General features: G+C 46.9%; 2 protein-coding genes across 2 annotated transcripts in view; both read left to right on the top strand.

Moving 5' to 3' along the window:
• foxk2a (forkhead box K2a) overlaps positions 1-22,500 on the top strand; it is a 605,865-nt gene that overhangs the window by 244,539 nt on the left and 338,826 nt on the right. The window lies entirely within an intron of this gene.
• LOC307143693 (shisa family member 6) overlaps positions 1-22,500 on the top strand; it is a gene marked incomplete at both ends in the record, with an annotated part of 108,707 nt that overhangs the window by 64,321 nt on the left and 21,886 nt on the right. Inside the window, one exon of the mRNA XM_079845441.1 lies at positions 1,844-1,882. Within this exon, the coding sequence (XP_079701567.1) occupies positions 1,844-1,882 (39 nt within the window). The remainder of the gene's footprint in view (positions 1-1,843; positions 1,883-22,500) is intronic.

The following is a 22,500-nucleotide window of genomic DNA, read 5'->3' as shown; positions in this document are numbered from 1 at the left end:
ACAGATTGTACTCTTACACCTAACAGAGCATCAAACTCATCAACATGACAAGAAAATACACAAGTTTCTCTTGCGTTATTGAAGTGTGTGAAGCGACGACCAATGCAGAAGGTCAGTCAAAGTCAGCTGTCCGTCCAGGAACGGAGGATGATGGCTGAAAAAAGCTGATATGTAATCAATGATGATGGATCAAAGTTGTTCTACTTCATAGCATCTTTTCATCTCCTTCCTCCTGTCCGTCTGAAAGAGCTCAAGGTCTTCCGAGAGGCCGTGAGCACTGCCTTGGGTTTGATGTATAATCCGTCATATTCCACGCGGATAACAGAACGCAACCACCACATTAAAAAACCCACATTAAAACAATGAGTTGTATAGAGCCAATTTCATATTTTGTTTAATTATAGCGCCACCAATTTTTATGTGTCTTCGGAGTGAGTACATACATGTGTGTGTCAATTTTGGTGAAAATATCTCATTTTGTTTTGGAGTTATAGACATTTATATGAAAACAATTAAATAAAATGACTGATACCTGACTTTGATTGGATTTTACTCCCTCTTACTATCAATATTTTGACATTTGGGTATTAGCGAGTAGCTATCAACCTATGTTTCTGAACTTCTGACGCTGGTTTCGTCTCGATCGGACTAGCGGTTTTGAAGATATCAGATAACACTTTATAAGCGCTAAATTACAACGCTGCACAAACCATACGCCGAAACCTGGCAAGTCTGGTATCGTTGGACTCGGCAAGGATTCAGGAGACGAAAAAAGTTACTCCCATGAAAATAAGTCAACCACACTTAAAGTTATAAGCGTTTGAAAAAAGATAAATCTCCACTAGGTGGCGCTGTTTTGAAACTTCTCAGGCTCCTTCAGGGCATTGAGCTGATGACCCATACCGAGTTTCGTAACAATCCGTTCATGAGTTCATAAAAAACAGCATTTTAGCACATAATTCAAAATGGCCGACAGCCAAAATGGCTGATATCAGATGACTCGGCATAACGTCCTGAATCTAACAAGACCACTTTTATCATTCTTGGACAGACAGTTAAGAAGTTATAAGTAAAAATAGCAATTTTTCGTATCTCCGGACCAGTAGGTGGCGCTGCGCCGAAACGCTGCAGGTTGCCTCAAGTCATGCTTGTAATGACATGTACCAAGTTTGGTTTGAATATGATAAAGCGTAGCGGAGATATTGCCTTAAGTGTATTTTCGCAACCGCTACATAAAATTTGTTTGCGCGTTTATCAAAAACGATTTGACGAATCAACTTTTTGTCAGCACCGTCTGAAGATGATCTGGTTACATTTTTGTGAAAATTGGAGCAACAGCCTAGGAGGAGTTTGCAAAAGTAGGTTTTCCGGTTAATTAAAAATGACGGAAAATGGCGTCAGGGTGCAATGAAAATAATTTTGTCTCTATCCCTTAGGGTTCAAAAGTTATCAGCATAAACATGAGTGAAACTTTGGACTGATGGTGGCGCTAGAGGGATTGAGTTAGAGACTCCAAATTTGCTATGGTGACATTTCAGACTGTCCTCTATCTGTATGCCAAATTTCATAACTTTCCCGCAAACGGTAGACTTCAATGGCGGAATAATAAGAAGAAATCTAACGATTTCATGAGTACAATAAAAACATCTCACTCACAAAAGCCAACGATGTTTGTCACGAATGCATACAAAGTTATTGACTGCTATTGATGTTGACAGCAGTAATGGCAGCTCTGGCCGATGATTGACTAAAGCCATTGTTGGCGCGTGTGTGTGTGTGTGTGTGTGTGTGCTGAAGTGTGGCTCTCTCTCACTGTGTTCCTCTGCCTGGTTTTGTCTTCCAGGGGAGAAGCACTGGCCGGTCCGCTCTCAGAGTCACCATGGTAGGAACGCTGCTGCTTGTGTGTGGTTGAGTGTGTTCCCCTCGGCCTCTGTCTGTGTTTGTGGTGTGTGTGTGTGTGTGTGTCTGTGTAAGTCCTTGATCAGATGCTCTGGCTTCTTCTCCTGCTTCTCCTGCACCCCTGTAGTGTCTTTGTTCCTCCGGACTCTCTGTTCCTCCATTGCTTCGGATTCAGGCCTTCTCCGCACATGCTAGCGCAGGGATAAAGACAGTTTTGAATGATGTTACTTCTTATTAATTAAAGAAGACATCAGAAAAATCTGTGCTTATCTCTGCGGGCGACGTGATGATGCTCCGAGAGGAAGACCTCCCGCCGGCGTCCTGAAGCGGGTATGTGGAAGCCAACGCGGGTGTGTGTGTGTGAGAGAGGAAAATCTGAATAAAGCACATTTGAAAAGCTCTTGCTGTTTAGTATGGAGCGAGTGTGTGTGGGTCAGTGTCCATGAAATGACTGTGATTTTGCTAAATGATCCAGTGCTTTCCATCTTATCCCCGGAGAGACTCTCTCTATCAGAATGTGTCCGGCTCTTTAAAAGCAAACGCACAATGTTTATTTATTCCTGCATCGGAAACCGAAGGTTATGCAGAAGTCAGCGCTGGTGAAGATGACACACACGTTCTCATACACGCTGGACTACTGTGACATTTCACAATTAAATGTTAACCGTTTTTGTCAGTGGTTAAATGCCAAACCCCAGTGGCTTTCCGCTCCGCCTTTGTCAAAATCAGGAGAGCTGGACTCTGTCCGTCGTGAGTGTATCGTCTGCGGCGTTCCATCTACACTGTGTGCAGATTATAGGGCACGTTGATTTTCTGATCATATTTTTTTCCCAGGCACATTTGACCAATAACAAACCACAGTAATCCTAATAACTACTATTGATTTAGTGTTTAATAATAGGGTAGAGTGGGGGAAAACGCCCCCCAGAGGCAATCATAATTTCTATAATAACATATTTCTGTCTATCAAATCCTTTGTTTACACTTAATGCAGTATAACTAGGTGGTAAAATCAAAATATTTAAACAAAATAAAAAAAAATGACCTCAAGTGAGCATTAGGCTAGCTTGATAGCACAGTTAGCTCACTGGTGGAAGGTGGTTAGGTGACCCAATGATAAAACATCGTGACTTTTAACGCATTTATTGAATATATTTCACTACATAAATATACACATTTATAAGTTTAATATTTATTTATGTATTTATTTATTACAACATATTTGTTTGCATGACTTTAGTTATATGTATACATTTAAATGTTAAAAAACTGGATATGTTGGACATTCCTCAAATAAATATTAATATATAGGCCTTTACATGTTGATACATGACTTGCCTTTTACTTTTAGAGATTAAAAATGAGTCTGTTCATTTTGCTGTTGATCTATGAAACAAACTGGTTGGTAAAAAAGGGAGACATATTTTCAGTCAAAATACTAATTAATTATGAAGGCTGAGCAATTTTAATATTTGGTGAATAACTCCTGCCATAGTCACTCAAAACCAGGATGGCTATTCTAGTTATATTTATGTTTTGTTTCACTGTAATGTCATATTTTCCTTAAGGGGGGCGTTTCCCCCCACTCCACCCTAAGTGATATATAATTGTTCATGAAGGATGGAAATGAAAATCACCTTATATTCAGGTGAGCAGAATTATTAGGCATGTTTTCTTTTACAGATAAATTGAGCCAAAAAAGAGATTTAACTCAGACTGAAAAGTCAAAAAGTATTAAATGCCCATGAGAAGGATGCAATACTAATGCAATACTAGACATTGCAGTTAAGGCATGACCATTGGACAGTGAAATGCTCGTTGGGTCAGCAGGGTCAGATGAAAACATGTGGCGGAGAAAAGACACCTGTTAACTGCAAAAGAATGAAGAATTAAGGTGAAGAATTAAGGGTGAAACCATCAGGAACCCTTTAGTCTCCAGCGCCACCATTTTCCAGAGCTGAACCTACCTGGAGTCTCCAGAAGTGAAGGTGTCAGGATCTCAGAGACTTCAGTTAGGTAAAGAATCCTAAAAAAATAACCCCACTAAATAAGAATCACAAGCTGAAGTGTTGTAAAATACATGAAGATTTATTAATAGTAGTTATTAGGATAACTGTGGTTTGGAATTGGTCAAATGTGCCTGGAAAAAAATATGATCAGAAACTCAACGTGCCTAATAATTCTGCACACAGTGTATATTTATTTTGATTTATTTTGGGCAAGTAAACATTTTTATACAGTGAAACATAAATAGCATTTGTGCGGTAAATTTGTGCGGTTAATCCACAGTGCAATAACAAAAAGCTTGCATGTCATGTGCAAGGTTATTTTCCCGCTTGCCCAAAAAGAAGTGGGAAGAAGAAACGTTTTTAATCCCACCCCCATTTCTCTTAAATCATATAACATAAGATAATGAGCTTCCTTTTTGTTTTCATTAGACAATTACTTCATAACATTACATTTGAGGACGATAAGTAACTGTTATATCTTTGGTAACTTAATAATTACATTGCAATAATAATAAGATACCAACAATGGTAAGGAAATCTTACAGATACCAACACTGGTAACGAACAGCACATACCAACAATAGTAAAAAAAAAAGTAAATAAAAAAATGACAAGTATATATAAATGACTGGATTGCTTGTGACGTCATAAAAAGTGAAGCCGCTGTGCCGCCATGTTCTCGTCAGCTCACGCGCTCTATTGAATGAACAGGACATTAAATGACTTTACTGAGAAAACATTGCCTAAGGAGACGCCGCTTCTATATCTGACGTCTCTGTACATTACTACAGCACACACGTCTGAGCAGCGAAACGGTTATTCGCTTTTTGAATAGTGATCGACCGATATATCGATTTACCCATATTTTTCCCGATATTTAGAGATTTTACCATAATCGGATATCGGTTTTGTAATATCGGATTTACCGATAAACAGCGCCATCTTGTGGGCGTTTGGGGAATTGCGTGCAGGATCGCCATTACAGCGCATCTGAGGCGAGACAGGTAAAGTACACTCGCCTGCTTTGCTGTAATTAGTAAACTTTATTTAACATAAGTCATTAATACACAAATTAGATGTTACATAAATGCCTGAAATCTAGCTAGTTTATTCAGGATTTGACAGATTACTTTACATGCCTCTGTGAGCTCGTCTCTCTTCTCTAATAAGTCCTGTCCAAATACAGACGCAACTGTGCATGAATTAAATAATACAGCCATGAATGAGCACATGTTGGAAATAAAAGCGCTGAGTTTAATTCTCTCTGTGTTGTCTGTGCTCATCATTAATCTCCTGAAGTCGTCTGAAGTCGTCTGGCCACCGCATATATAACTTAAACAAGATTCGCTTGTTTAAAACACCGTAATTAATTATATAAACATTAATTCGCCAATAAACATCGAAGTCAACAACTCTATGGATATTGATTATTTATTATCTCGGCGTACGATCGCAGTTTGAGTAGTTCTGTGTAAATGCAGAGATACACATCAGTTTGTCAGCAGATATTTCATAACCTAGAACGACAAAAACATTAATAATTCTGTTATAACTTAACATACCGTTTGAGAAATGCAATAAAACATGATGTTTTCTTTGTTATATTCCAATATTCCAGAGAATATTATTCAGTTATTTAACATTATTCTTCACTCTTTAACCTATTAAACAGTTTATAAATCTACTAAAACTGTAGTTTAAAATTAAGTTTTACATTTCGGAGCCATTTATGTAAACAAACGACACAGGCGTATGAGGCAGAAAGACAACCTGAGAATATTACGCTACATTAAACAGAAATGCTATTTTTTCCCCAGGTTGTATAGATGGTTTGTTTTTGTTTTTTAATTGCTTAGAATTACTTTTATGTGCTTTATTTATTTTACCTTTTTTCCCCCCACCTAATCGAAGATTTTATTTTTTAAACAAAAACAGTTTAGCAACAGTGCACTTTTGTTATGTTTTGCTCTTTCAGACCTCTCTATTTATCGGTGTATAAATAAGATTAGTTTTGTTTTCTATGCAAGGAGGGAGTGATTGTTAATAAAATGGTTTGTTCAGTTCAGTGGTGTTGTAATCGTGTCAAAAACAGAAGAATAACAGTAGATAAATATCGGTTCTGTATATCAGTTATCGGGCACACAAAAACAAAAAATTATCGGTATCGGTTCTAAAAAATCAATATCGGTCGATCACTAATTTTGAAATGGGAATACAGATACTGCAGATGGTGTGACATTAGCTCAGTGTTGTGGTTGTGTGTTAGTGATGCCCTCTGCTGGTAGGGGACAGTAAGATGGCCGCTCGAGCACTTCAGCTTCACCGCCTGATGGCAGTTCAGAAGGCGATGAGATCAGCTGTTCTCTAAGTGAATATATAGTGAAGTGTCATTTATTCCTGTGATCAAATCATCATTACTCCAGTCTTCAGTGTCACATGACCAAAGTTTGGTCTCGTTTTAAAGAAGACACTCTGCAGATTATTGCTGAAGTGAAGGGAATTCAAAATATGAACGTATGAAAAAGTTATGGAAGTTTAAATTTACTGTAAATTAAAAATACAATTAATTAAATAATTAAAAATACTGTACTAAATATTTTTTATTTCATATAAAATATATTTTTTACAAAAAAATGTTTTACTCTAAAATTACTATAAAATCAAAGCCATCTGTATAACCAATTTATTTTCCAAATTTGAAGTTGATGTCACAAAAATTAAAGTCCCCATGAGATGTTGTTTAGGGCGCTGTACCAAAAATATCCACCGGGCGTCATTCAAATTACATTGATTGTTTTTTGATGCATTTTCCTGTAAATATCTGTCCAAATATCACTTCCATCACAACACAGTCACCAAATATGAAACCTTGAGACTCAGACCTTTCCGACGATATGTGTTTTGTTAAGATTGGGAAAGATTTTGATTATAAAGTAGTTAAAATAATTGTTGTAAAATGAAACATGACACCGCCCACTAATAATTTAGAGTAACGTTTCCATGATAACACAATGTCCGATTTCAAAACGGTTTTCACATGATGAATTTTGAGTTTGTAAGCTTTCAAATGATACCTAATTTATGATAATTACTTAAATATATGATATGAAAAAAGGTGATCAAATAAAAGAGCGCCAGGCGTCCCACCTGTGACAGTTAAGAGGTGAGTAAGAGACTCAAAGCTGCGCTTAAAAGTTAGTTATCAAGCATCTCAATCATACTTTAAGTGAAGTGTAAATGAATATCAAAACGACCTTGGGGGCGGAGTCGCAGTGGGCAAGTGATAACCAGTAGGCGTGGCTTTGGGCGTGGCCTCGTAGGGCAGCGAAGCAAGTGCATTCTGGGAGTCGTTGTCTTTCATCCACATGAGACAAAAACACATTTTCTGTCTTTTCTCAGTCTAGAAGGCACCAAATAAAATACAAATTCACATTTCTACTGCATAAATGACCCAGTTTAAATACACACTCATCTTCCCAGCGCTGAAATGGCCCTTTAAGACTAAAATGGCACTTTGAGAAGCTTGATAAATACGGGCCCTGATGATCAACACACATTTATGGTTATGTTCAGTGTTGAACACACACTTTTTCAGGATTCGGTGATGAATATAAAGTTCAAAAGAACTTTAGAAAACTTTTGAACGCTAGTAGGATGTTGCAAACGCTTCAGATAAATGCTGTTCTCCTAGACTTTATAGTCATCAAAGAATCAAAATTGGGTCAAAATGATCCATTTTTCTTTTATGGCAAAAATCATCAGGATATTACGATCATGTTCCATGAAGATATTTCTACCGTAAATATATCAAAAATGTATTATTAGTAGTGATATGCATTGCTAAGGACTTCGTTTGGACAACTTTAAAGGAGAAACCACACATCAATGGAAAGATGATTTAGCTTGGATGTAGTTTTGTGGTCCAGGGTCATAAATGTGTGTTGGTCATCAGATCCTCATATGAGAAGGATCATTACACTGAATGCTTTGATCACAGGAATAAATGTCACTTTACTGTATATCCACATAGAGAACAGCAGAACTGCAGGAATATGTCACAGTTCACTGGATTCATGAGCAGAAGAGACTCTTTCAAACACACGAAGCTCTTTTGAACGGCGTGTTCTTCTGCTCTAATCTGACGCTGGAAGATCAAACCCACAGTTCCCCGATCCCAACAGCCTCCCCTTTTGAGGATGTGGAGACATTTCATTCTCTGGAGGAAACGCAAGAGAAATGTCAAACGCCTGAATCATTGCTCGGCCATCTGGTCATTACTATGCAGACGGGACGGGTGTTGTTGTTGTCGGGTTATATTAGATGGAGAGCGGGCGATTCATCGGCTGTAGGCTCTGGCGTCGTTTGCCGCTTCGCTTTCAAAAGGCCAAATCAACAACATTTGCGGGGTCTGATTCATACAAAGTAAATTTCATCACCAACCGGGGTGGATATTAAAAATGATGCTCAGCTTATGACTTCTAAAAGCGTCCACACTGTCAGCGAGTCTCCAGATAACACAACTCTCAGGGATCATCGGCTTTTAAAGCTAGTATCGGTTCTCAGGGGCGATTCTAGGATGTTCATTTTAGGGCGGCTCAGCCCCAGTTTAGGGTCCAATTCTCACTATTAACTAGTAGCTTATTAGTATGCATATTGGGATATCGGCTATTTATTATTACTTAGAAAGCAAATATTAATGCCTTTTTCTGCATGACCATATTGTACATCCCTTAATCATACAATGTAGACATGATTATAATCACTGAGTCCCAAACGTGAGGTAGTTAGGGGTGTTTGAGGACATGCTCCCCCGAGAACATTTTGATTTCTATGATCTACACATGTGCAGATGTTCTGAAAATTATATAACAATAGCTTGAAAACCATGTCAGTGGCAGATTTGACTGATGAAGATTCTCCATTTTCGTCAGTGAGGACAGTAAACACGTTTAACTGATATTTATATGTTTTATGAATCATTTTCATAGACATGTTCATTTACTGAAAGCTACCAGGAAAGCTAGGTAACTAAATGTATTAAATTAATTCACAATATGCACACATTCATTACTAATCTTATACCCAATACAGGCTGAAAAAAAGCTGAGCTTTATTATTTACTGAATGCTACAAATGGAATTATATTAATTTACAATATGCACACATTCATTACTATTAATCTTATGCCTAATCTGAAGAAAATGGCTTTGTTAATATTTCTTGTTTGTTAATTATATTATAAATGACATTACATAGGTCTAAAATGGCGAAATTAGACAAAAGTTCATTAATTTTCCTGAATATTTTTGTCATTTGTTGAACATTTCTGACTTACAGAAGCAGCTCAGATATGAAATGTTTAGTTTATCTTCATATCTCTCACTTGACGTTGAGTCGCTGCTCAGATTCGCTCAGCCTCAGCAGCTTCTGTGAACATAAAGCCCGCCTACTCTGATCTGATTGGTTCTCTCAAATATGTTGACATTGATGAGCGGTGACAGACCAATGAGAGCTCAGATCAACACACACACCTCTGCTTCTGACGGATTGAAGAACAGCTGATTAAAACACGGGACGAAGCCGAAGCCGAAGCCAGTTTCATATGTTTGAAAGGTTAATCACACATTTTTTAGGGGAACTGGACAGAAGTTTAGGGGCTTTTGAAGCCCCCCTAAAAAGGACCTAGTGACGCGCATGTTGGTTCTTATGATTTCATAAAGCAGACAAACTCTGGTTCAGAAATAAAAGATACAATTTCCGGTTGTAATTGCGTTTGGCACGATGAAGAGCTGCAGAGCGGCGGGACGCTGGAGTGTGACGAGGAGACCTCCGGCCCGCAGACAGACTTCAACTCACCGCCGTCTCAAAAACAACTAATTGGTCCCCAGATTAAAGCAGGATCAGTGAACTGGACGAGGCTCTTATTAATTAGAGCTCTGGCTCTCATCAGCGCCGCTGTGGATGCTCTGGACCCGCGGCGATGCGGGACACGTCTCCTCATAAGCGGTCCTTAACTCTTACTCTGTCAGGTTTAATCAGTCGCCAGTGCAGAGTTCATCAGACGAGCTTCTGCTGTTCATCTTCTGAGCTGATGCTGGGAGTGAAGAGGAACAGAAGCATCACGGTTCATCTTCCTCAGATTCAGCCGGAACAAACACACCAAGAGTTAAAGCGATAGTTCACCCTAAAATTAAAATCAGCCCATAATTTCCTCTCCCTCAAGTCATCCGAGGTGTGTATGACATTCTTCTTTCAGATGAATAAAATCTGAGTTATATTACAAAAGTCCAGGCTAATCCAAGCTTTATAATAGCAGTAATAGTTGCTCTGTTTTTGAAGTCCATAAAAAGTGCATCTGTGCATCATATAACTGCTCCAGCGGCTCTGGGGTGTTAATAAAGGCCTTCTGAAGCGAATCAACGCGTTTGTGTAAGAAAAATATCCATATTTAAAACTTTATCAAGTAAACTTTCGGCCTTCTGTGGAAAAGTGTTGAATGTTGAAAGTGAAACTCCAGATGTGTGTGTGTCGTCATGACGAGCGGAGCTGAGCGTTAGTCTTTCCATCCGCAGGGGAACTTTACACACTTCCAGAAACTGAACAGGGAAGGCGGAGGCCGAAAGTTTACTTGATAAAGTTTTAAATATGGATATTTTTCTTACACAAACGCGTTGATTCGCTTCAGAAGGCCTTTATTAACACCCCAGAGCCGCTGGAGCAGTTATATGACGCACAGATGCACTTTTATGGACTTCAAAAACAGAGCAACTATGAATCCAATTCTAAAGCTTGGATTAGGCTGGACTTTTGTAATATAACTCAGATTTTATTCGTCTGAAAGAAGAATGTCACACACACCTCGGATGACTTGAGGGAGAGTAAATTATGGGCTAATCTTCATGTTTGGGTGAACTATCGCTTTAAGGCGCTCAGATCTGAGACTGACATTCCCGTATTCGCCATCCCTAACCTCACTCTCCAAATGCAGGAAATTGAATTTTGTAATGACGGACGAGCGTTTCGGAGGCAGTGCGTAAACGTGATTGACACAACACGTGGTCGTATTGATCTTTTAACATGCAAAAAGTGACATTTAAAATGTTACAAAACATATCTAAATGTGTTATTTTTCTGTTATTAGTGAATATTATTGTGAAGTGTTCTCACCGTAGAGTGAGTGAGAGTAAAGCAGTGCGAGATGCAGGGATTGGGACGGGCCTTCACTCGGAGCGCTGTGACAGATGTTAATGATGTTAAACTAGTCACTCTAATGCACTTTTAAACAGGCACAGCAGCAGATATCCAGAAGAGCATGACGCCGCACTCCCTACAGCTTCCATTCATTAATCACGAGCTTCACCAGCCCGTCTTTACCAGCTCACAATATCTGCCATTCAGCAGTACTGAGCACACACTGGACACACACTGGACACACACACACTGAGCACACACACACTGGACACACACTGAGCACACACTGGACACACACACACTGGACACACACTGGACACACACACACTGAGCACACACTGGACACACACTGGACACACACACACTGAGCACACACTGGACACACACTGAGCACACACTGGACACACACACACTGGACACACACTGGACACACACACACTGAGCACACACTGGACACACACTGGACACACACACACTGGACACACACTGGACATACACACACTGAGCACACACTGGACACACACACACTGAGCACACACTGGACACACACACACTGGACACACACTGGACACACACAGGACACACACACTGATCTGAAGCGGCCCATCACAGAACACACACACTGATCTGAGCGGCCCATCACAGGACACACACACTGATCTGAAGCGGCCCATCACAGGACACACACACTGATCTGAAGCGGCCCATCACAGGACACACACACTGATCTGAAGCGGCCCATCACAGGACACACACACTGATCTGAGCGGCCCATCACAGAACACACACACTGATCTGAAGCGGCCCATCACAGGACACACACACTGATCTGAAGCGGCCCATCACAGGACACACACACTGATCTGAGCGGCCCATCACAGGACACACACACTGATCTGAAGCGGCCCATCACAGGACACACACACTGATCTGAAGCGGCCCATCACAGAACACACACACTGATCTGAAGCGGCCCATCACAGAACACACACACTGATCTGAAGCGGCCCATCACAGGACACACACACTGATCTGAAGCGGCCCATCACAGGACACACACACTGATCTGAAGCGGCCCATCACAGGACACACACACTGATCTGAAGCGGCCCATCACAGAACACACACACTGATCTGAAGCGGCCCATCACAGGACACACACACTGATCTGAAGCGGCCCATCACAGAACACACACACTGATCTGAGCGGCCCATCACAGAACACACACACTGATCTGAAGCGGCCCATCACAGGACACACACACTGATCTGAAGCGGCCCATCACAGGACACACACACTGATCTGAGCGGCCCATCACAGAACACACACACTGATCTGAAGCGGCCCATCACAGAACACACACACTGATCTGAAGCGGCCCATCACAGAACACACACACTGATCTGAGCGGCCCATCATAGGACACACACACTGATCTGAGTGGCCCATCACAGAACACACACACTGATCTGAGCGGCCCATCACAGAACACACACACTGATCTGAGCGGCCCATCACAGAACACACACACTGATCTGAAGCGGCCCATCACAGAACACACACACTGATCTGAGTGGCCCATCACAGAACACACACACTGATCTGAAGCGGCCCATCACAGAACACACACACTGATCTGAAGCGGCCCATCACAGAACACACACACTGATCTGAAGCGGCCCATCACAGAACACACACACTGATCTGAGCGGCCCATCATAGGACACACACACTGATCTGAAGCGGCCCATCACAGGACACACACACTGATCTGAAGCGGCCCATCACAGAACACACACACTGATCTGAAGCGGCCCATCACAGAACACACACACTGATCTGAGCGGCCCATCACAGAACACACACACTGATCTGAAGCGGCCCATCACAGGACACACACACTGATCTGAAGCGGCCCATCACAGGACACACACACTGATCTGAGCGGCCCATCACAGAACACACACACTGATCTGAAGCGGCCCATCACAGAACACACACACTGATCTGAAGCGGCCCATCACAGAACACACACACTGATCTGAGCGGCCCATCATAGGACACACACACTGATCTGAGTGGCCCATCACAGAACACACACACTGATCTGAGCGGCCCATCACAGAACACACACACTGATCTGAGTGGCCCATCACAGAACACACACACTGATCTGAGCGGCCCATCACAGAACACACACACTGATCTGAGTGGCCCATCACAGAACACACACACTGATCTGAAGCGGCCCATCACAGAACACACACACTGATCTGAAGCGGCCCATCACAGAACACACACACTGATCTGAAGCGGCCCATCACAGAACACACACACTGATCTGAAGCGGCCCATCACAGAACACACACACTGATCTGAGCGGCCCATCATAGGACACACACACTGATCTGAAGCGGCCCATCACAGGACACACACACTGATCTGAAGCGGCCCATCACAGAACACACACACTGATCTGAAGCGGCCCATCACAGGACACACACACTGATCTGAAGCGGCCCATCACAGAACACACACACTGATCTGAAGCGGCCCATCACAGAACACACACACTGATCTGAAGCGGCCCATCACAGAACACACACACTGACCTGAGTGGCCCATCACAGAACACACACACTGATCTGAGCGGCCCATCACAGAACACACACACTGATCTGAGCGGCCCATCACAGGACACACACACTGATCTGAAGCGGCCCATCACAGGACACACACACTGATCTGAAGCGGCCCATCACAGAACACACACACTGATCTGAAGCGGCCCATCACAGAACACACACACTGACCTGAAGCGGCCCATCACAGGACACACACACTGATCTGAAGCGGCCCATCACAGAACACACACACTGATCTGAAGCGGCCCATCACAGAACACACACACTGACCTGAGCGGCCCATCACAGGACACACACACTGATCTGAGCGGCCCATCACAGGACACACACACTGATCTACAGCGGCCCATCACAGGACACACACACTGATCTACAGCGGCCCATCACAGAACACACACACTGATCTACAGCGGCCCATCACAGAACACACACACTGATCTACAGCGGCCCATCACAGAACACACACACTGATCTGAAGCGGCCCATCACAGGACACACACACTGATCTGAAGCGGCCCATCACAGGACACACACACTGATCTACAGCGGCCCATCACAGAACACACACATTGATCTGAAGCGGCCCATCACAGGACACACACACTGATCTGAGCGGCCCATCACAGGACACACACACTGATCTGAAGCGGCCCATCACAGGACACACACACTGATCTGAAGCGGCCCATCACAGGACACACACACTGACCTGAGCGGCCCATCACAGGACACACACACTGATCTGAAGCGGCCCATCACAGGACACACACACTGATCTGAAGCGGCCCATCACAGGACACACACACTGATCTGAAGCAGCTCATCACAGAACACACACACTGATCTGAAGCGGCCCATCACAGAACACACACACTGACCTGAGCGGCCCATCACAGGACACACACACTGATCTGAGCGGCCCATCACAGAACACACACACTGGACACACACACTGATCTGAAGCGGCCCATCACAGGACACACACACTGATCTGAAGCGGCCCATCACAGGACACACACACTGATCTGAGCGGCCCATCACAGAACACACACACTGATCTGAAGCGGCCCATCACAGGACACACACACTGACCTGAAGTGGCCCAACACAGGACACACACACTGACCTGAGCGGCCCATCACAGGACACACACACTGATCTGAAGTGGCCCATCACAGGACACACACACTGATCTGAGCGGCCCATCACAGGACACACACACTGATCTGAGCGGCCCATCACAGAACACACACACTGATCTGAGCGGCCCATCACAGAACACACACACTGATCTGAGCGGCCCATCACAGAACACACACACTGATCTGAAGCGGCCCATCACAGGACACACACACTGATCTGAAGCGGCCCATCACAGAACACACACACTGATCTGAAGCGGCCCATCACAGAACACACACACTGATCTGAAGCGGCCCATCACAGAACACACACACTGATCTGAGCGGGCCATCACAGGACACACACACTGATCTGAAGCGGCCCATCACAGAACACACACACTGATCTGAAGCGGCCCATCACAGGACACACACACTGATCTGAAGCGGCCCATCACAGAACACACACACTGATCTGAAGCGGCCCATCACAGAACACACACACTGATCTGAAGCGGCCCATCACAGGACACACACACTGATCTGAGCGGCCCATCACAGAACACACACACTGATCTGAAGCGGCCCATCACAGGACACACACACTGATCTGAGCGGCCCATCACAGAACACACACACTGATCTGAAGCGGCCCATCACAGGACACACACACTGATCTGAAGCGGCCCATCACAGAACACACACACTGATCTGAAGCGGCCCATCACAGAACACACACACTGATCTGAAGTGGCCCATCACAGAACACACACACTGATCTGAAGCGGCCCATCACAGAACACACACACTGATCTGAAGCGGCCCATCACAGAACACACACACTGATCTGAAGCGGCCCATCACAGAACACACACACTGATCTGAAGCGGCCCATCACAGAACACACACACTGATCTGAGCGGCCCATCATAGGACACACACACTGATCTGAAGCGGCCCATCACAGGACACACACACTGATCTGAAGCGGCCCATCACAGAACACACACACTGATCTGAAGCGGCCCATCACAGGACACACACACTGATCTGAAGCGGCCCATCACAGAACACACACACTGATCTGAAGCGGCCCATCACAGGACACACACACTGATCTGAAGCGGCCCATCACAGAACACACACACTGATCTGAAGCGGCCCATCACAGAACACACACACTGATCTGAAGCGGCCCATCACAGAACACACACACTGATCTGAGCGGCCCATCACAGGACACACACACTGATCTGAAGCGGCCCATCACAGGACACACACACTGATCTGAGCGGCCCATCACAGGACACACACACTGATCTGAAGCGGCCCATCACAGGACACACACACTGATCTGAAGTGGCCCATCACAGAACACACACACTGATCTGAAGCGGCCCATCACAGGACACACACACTGATCTGAAGCGGCCCATCACAGAACACACACACTGATCTGAAGCGGCCCATCACAGGACACACACACTGATCTGAAGCGGCCCATCACAGAACACACACACTGATCTGAAGCGGCCCATCACAGAACACACACACTGATCTGAAGCGGCCCATCACAGGACACACACACTGATCTGAGCGGCCCATCACAGAACACACACACTGATCTGAAGCGGCCCATCACAGGACACACACACTGATCTGAGCGGCCCATCACAGAACACACACACTGATCTGAAGCGGCCCATCACAGGACACACACACTGATCTGAAGCGGCCCATCACAGAACACACACACTGATCTGAAGCGGCCCATCACAGAACACACACACTGATCTGAAGTGGCCCATCACAGAACACACACACTGATCTGAAGCGGCCCATCACAGGACACACACACTGATCTGAAGCGGCCCATCACAGAACACACACACTGATCTGAAGCGGCCCATCACAGAACACACACACTGATCTGAAGCGGCCCATCACAGAACACACACACTGATCTGAAGCGGCCCATCACAGAACACACACACTGATCTGAGCGGCCCATCATAGGACACACACACTGATCTGAAGCGGCCCATCACAGGACACACACACTGATCTGAAGCGGCCCATCACAGAACACACACACTGATCTGAAGCGGCCCATCACAGGACACACACACTGATCTGAAGCGGCCCATCACAGAACACACACACTGATCTGAAGCGGCCCATCACAGGACACACACACTGATCTGAAGCGGCCCATCACAGAACACACACACTGATCTGAAGCGGCCCATCACAGAACACACACACTGATCTGAAGCGGCCCATCACAGAACACACACACTGATCTGAGCGGCCCATCACAGAACACACACACTGATCTGAAGCGGCCCATCACAGGACACACACACTGATCTGAGCGGCCCATCACAGGACACACACACTGATCTGAAGCGGCCCATCACAGGACACACACACTGATCTGAAGTGGCCCATCACAGAACACACACACTGATCTGAAGCGGCCCATCACAGGACACACACACTGATCTACAGCGGCCCATCACAGAACACACACATTGATCTGAAGCGGCCCATCACAGGACACACACACTGATCTGAGCGGCCCATCACAGAACACACACACTGATCTGAAGCGGCCCATCACAGGACACACACACTGACCTGAGCGGCCCATCACAGGACACACACACTGATCTGAAGCGGCCCATCACAGGACACACACACTGATCTGAAGCGGCCCATCACAGGACACACACACTGACCTGAGCGGCCCATCACAGGACACACACACTGATCTGAAGCGGCCCATCACAGGACACACACACTGATCTGAAGCGGCCCATCACAGAACACACACACTGATCTGAAGCGGCCCATCACAGAACACACACACTGACCTGAGCGGCCCATCACAGGACACACACACTGATCTGAGCGGCCCATCACAGAACACACACACTGATCTGCAGCGGCCCATCACAGGACACACACACTGATCTGCAGCGGCCAATCACAGGACACACACACTGATCTGCAGCAGCCCATCACAGGACACACACACTGATCTGCAGCGGCCCATCACAGGACACACACACTGATCTGAGCGGCCCATCACAGAACACACACACTGATCTGAAGCGGCCCATCACAGGACACACACACTGACCTGAGCGGCCCATCACAGGACACACACACTGATCTGAAGCGGCCCATCACAGGACACACACACTGATCTGAAGCGGCCCATCACAGGACACACACACTGACCTGAGCGGCCCATCACAGGACACACACACTGATCTGAAGCGGCCCATCACAGGACACACACACTGATCTGAAGCGGCCCATCACAGAACACACACACTGATCTGAAGCGGCCCATCACAGAACACACACACTGACCTGAGCGGCCCATCACAGGACACACACACTGATCTGAGCGGCCCATCACAGAACACACACACTGATCTGCAGCGGCCCATCACAGGACACACACACTGATCTGCAGCGGCCAATCACAGGACACACACACTGATCTGCAGCAGCCCATCACAGGACACACACACTGATCTGCAGCGGCCCATCACAGGACACACACACTGATCTGAAGCGGCCCATCACAGGACACACACACTGATCTGCAGCGGCCCATCACAGAACACACACACTGACCTGAGCGGCCCATCACAGAACACACACACTGACCTGAGCGGCCCATCACAGGACACACACACTGACCTGAGCGGCCCATCACAGGACACACACACTGACCTGAGCGGCCCATCACAGGACACACACACTGATCTGAAGCGGCCCATCACAGGACACACACACACTGATCTGCAGCCGCCCATCACAGAACACACACACTGACCTGAGCGGCCCATCACAGAACACACACACTGACCTGAGCGGCCCATCACAGGACACACACACTGACCTGAGCGGCCCATCACAGGACACACACACTGACCTGAGCGGCCCATCACAGAACACACACACTGATCTGAAGCGGCCCATCACAGGACACACACACTGATCTGAGCGGCCCATCACAGAACACACACACTGATCTGAAGCGGCCCATCACAGGACACACACACTGATCTGAAGTGGCCCATCACAGGACACACACACTGATCTGAAGCGGCCCATCACAGAACACACACACTGACCTGAGCGGCCCATCACAGGACACACACACTGACCTGAGCGGCCCATCACAGGACACACACACTGACCTGAGCGGCCCATCACAGGACACACACACTGATCTGAAGTGGCCCATCACAGGACACACACACTGATCTGAAGCGGCCCATCACAGAACAAACACACTGATCTGAAGCGGCCCATCACAGGACACACACACTGACCTGAGCGGCCCATCACAGAACACACACACTGATCTGAAGCGGCCCATCACAGAACACACACACTGATCTGAAGCGGCCCATAACAGGACACACACACTGATCTGAAGCGGCCCATCACAGAACACACACACTGATCTGAAGCGGCCCATCACAGAACACACACACTGATCTGAAGCGGCCCATCACAGGACACACACACTGACCTGAGCGGCCCATCACAGGACACACACACTGATCTGAGTGGCCCATCACAGGACACACACACACTGACCTGAGCGGCCCATCACAGGACACACACACTAATCTGAGCGGCCCATCACAGGACACACACACACTGATCTGAGCGGCCCATCACAGGACACACACACTGATCTGCAGCGGCCCATCACAGGATACACACACTGATCTGCAGCGGCCCATCACAGGACACACACACTGACCTGAGCAGCCCATCACAAGACACACACACACACTGATATGAGCGGCCCATCACAGGACACACACACTGATCTGCAGTTGTCCATCACAGGACACACACACTGATATGAGCGGCCCATCACAGGACACACACACTGATCTGAGCGGCCCATCACAGGACACACACACTGATCTGAGCGGCCCATCACAGGACACACACACTGATCTGCAGTGGCCCATCACAGGACACACACACTGATCTGCAGTGGCCCATCACAGGACACACACACTGACCTGAGCGGCCCATCACAGGACACACACACTGATCTGAGTGGCCCATCACAGGACACACACACTGATCTGCAGCGGCCCATCACAGGACACACACACTGATCTGCAGCGGCCGATCACAGGACACACACACTGATCTGAGAGGCCCATCACAGGACACACACACTGATCTGAGCGGCCCATCACAGGACACACACACTGATCTGCAGCGGCCCATCACAGGACACACACACTGATCTGAGTGGCCCATCACAGGACACACACACTGATCTGCAGCGGCCGATCACAGGACACACACACTGATCTGAGCGGCCCATCACAGGACACACACACTGATCTGAGCGGCCCATCACAGAACACACACACTGATCTGCAGCGGCCAATCACAGGACACACACACTGATCTGCAGCGGCCCATCACAGGACACACACACTGATCTGCAGCGGCCCATCACAGGACACACACACTGATCTGAGCGGCCCATTACAGGACACACACACTGATCTGAGCGGCCCATCACAGGACACACACACTGATCTGAGAGGCCCATCACAGGACACACACACTGATCTGCAGTTGTCCATCACAGGACACACACACTGACCTGAGCGGCCCATCACAGGACACACACACTGATCTGCAGCGGCCCATCACAGGACACACACACTGATCTGCAGCGGCCGATCACAGGACACACACTGATCTGCAGCGGCCCATCACAGGACACACACACTTATCTGCAGCGGCCGATCACAGGACACACACACTGATCTGCAGCGGCCCATCACAGGACACACACACTGATCTGCAGCGGCCCATCACAGAACACACACACTGATCTGAAGCGGCCCATAACAGGACACACACACTGATCTGAAGCGGCCCATCACAGAACACACACACTGATCTGAAGCGGCCCATCACAGAACACACACACTGATCTGAAGCGGCCCATCACAGGACACACACACTGACCTGAGCGGCCCATCACAGGACACACACACTGATCTGAGTGGCCCATCACAGGACACACACACACTGACCTGAGCGGCCCATCACAGGACACACACACTAATCTGAGCGGCCCATCACAGGACACACACACACTGATCTGAGCGGCCCATCACAGGACACACACACTGATCTGCAGCGGCCCATCACAGGATACACACACTGATCTGCAGCGGCCCATCACAGGACACACACACTGACCTGAGCAGCCCATCACAGGACACACACACACACTGATATGAGCGGCCCATCACAGGACACACACACTGATCTGCAGTTGTCCATCACAGGACACACACACTGATATGAGCGGCCCATCACAGGACACACACACTGATCTGAGCGGCCCATCACAGGACACACACACTGATCTGAGCGGCCCATCACAGGACACACACACTGATCTGCAGTGGCCCATCACAGGACACACACACTGATCTGCAGTGGCCCATCACAGGACACACACACTGACCTGAGCGGCCCATCACAGGACACACACACTGATCTGAGTGGCCCATCACAGGACACACACACTGATCTGCAGCGGCCCATCACAGGACACACACACTGATCTGCAGCGGCCGATCACAGGACACACACACTGATCTGAGAGGCCCATCACAGGACACACACACTGATCTGAGCGGCCCATCACAGGACACACACACTGATCTGCAGCGGCCCATCACAGGACACACACACTGATCTGAGTGGCCCATCACAGGACACACACACTGATCTGCAGCGGCCGATCACAGGACACACACACTGATCTGAGCGGCCCATCACAGGACACACACACTGATCTGAGCGGCCCATCACAGAACACACACACTGATCTGCAGCGGCCAATCACAGGACACACACACTGATCTGCAGCGGCCCATCACAGGACACACACACTGATCTGCAGCGGCCCATCACAGGACACACACACTGATCTGAGCGGCCCATTACAGGACACACACACTGATCTGAGCGGCCCATCACAGGACACACACACTGATCTGAGAGGCCCATCACAGGACACACACACTGATCTGCAGTTGTCCATCACAGGACACACACACTGATCTGCAGCGGCCCATCACAGGACACACACACTGATCTGCAGCGGCCGATCACAGGACACACACTGATCTGCAGCGGCCCATCACAGGACACACACACTTATCTGCAGCGGCCGATCACAGGACACACACACTGATCTGCAGCGGCCCATCACAGGACACACACACTGATCTGCAGCGGCCCATCACAGGACACACACACTGTTCTGAAGCGGCCCATCACAGGACACACACACTGATTTGCAGCGGCCCATCACAGGACACACACACTGATCTGAAGCGGCCCATCACAGGACAGACACACTGATCTGCAGTGGCCCATCACAGGACACACACACTGATCTGAGCGGCCCATCACAGGACACACACACTGATCTGAGCTGAGCGGCCCATCACAGGACACACACACTGATCTGCAGTGGCCCATCACAGGACACACACACTGATCTGAAGCGGCCCATCACAGGACACACACACTGATCTGCAGTG

The sequence above is a fragment of the Gobio gobio genome (genome assembly GCF_949357685.1).
Source record: "Gobio gobio genome assembly, chromosome: 20".
Lineage (NCBI taxonomy): Eukaryota > Metazoa > Chordata > Actinopteri > Cypriniformes > Gobionidae > Gobio > Gobio gobio.
The sequence above is the reverse complement of the archived record's forward strand: the minus strand, read 5'-3'. Positions and strand labels throughout refer to the sequence as shown.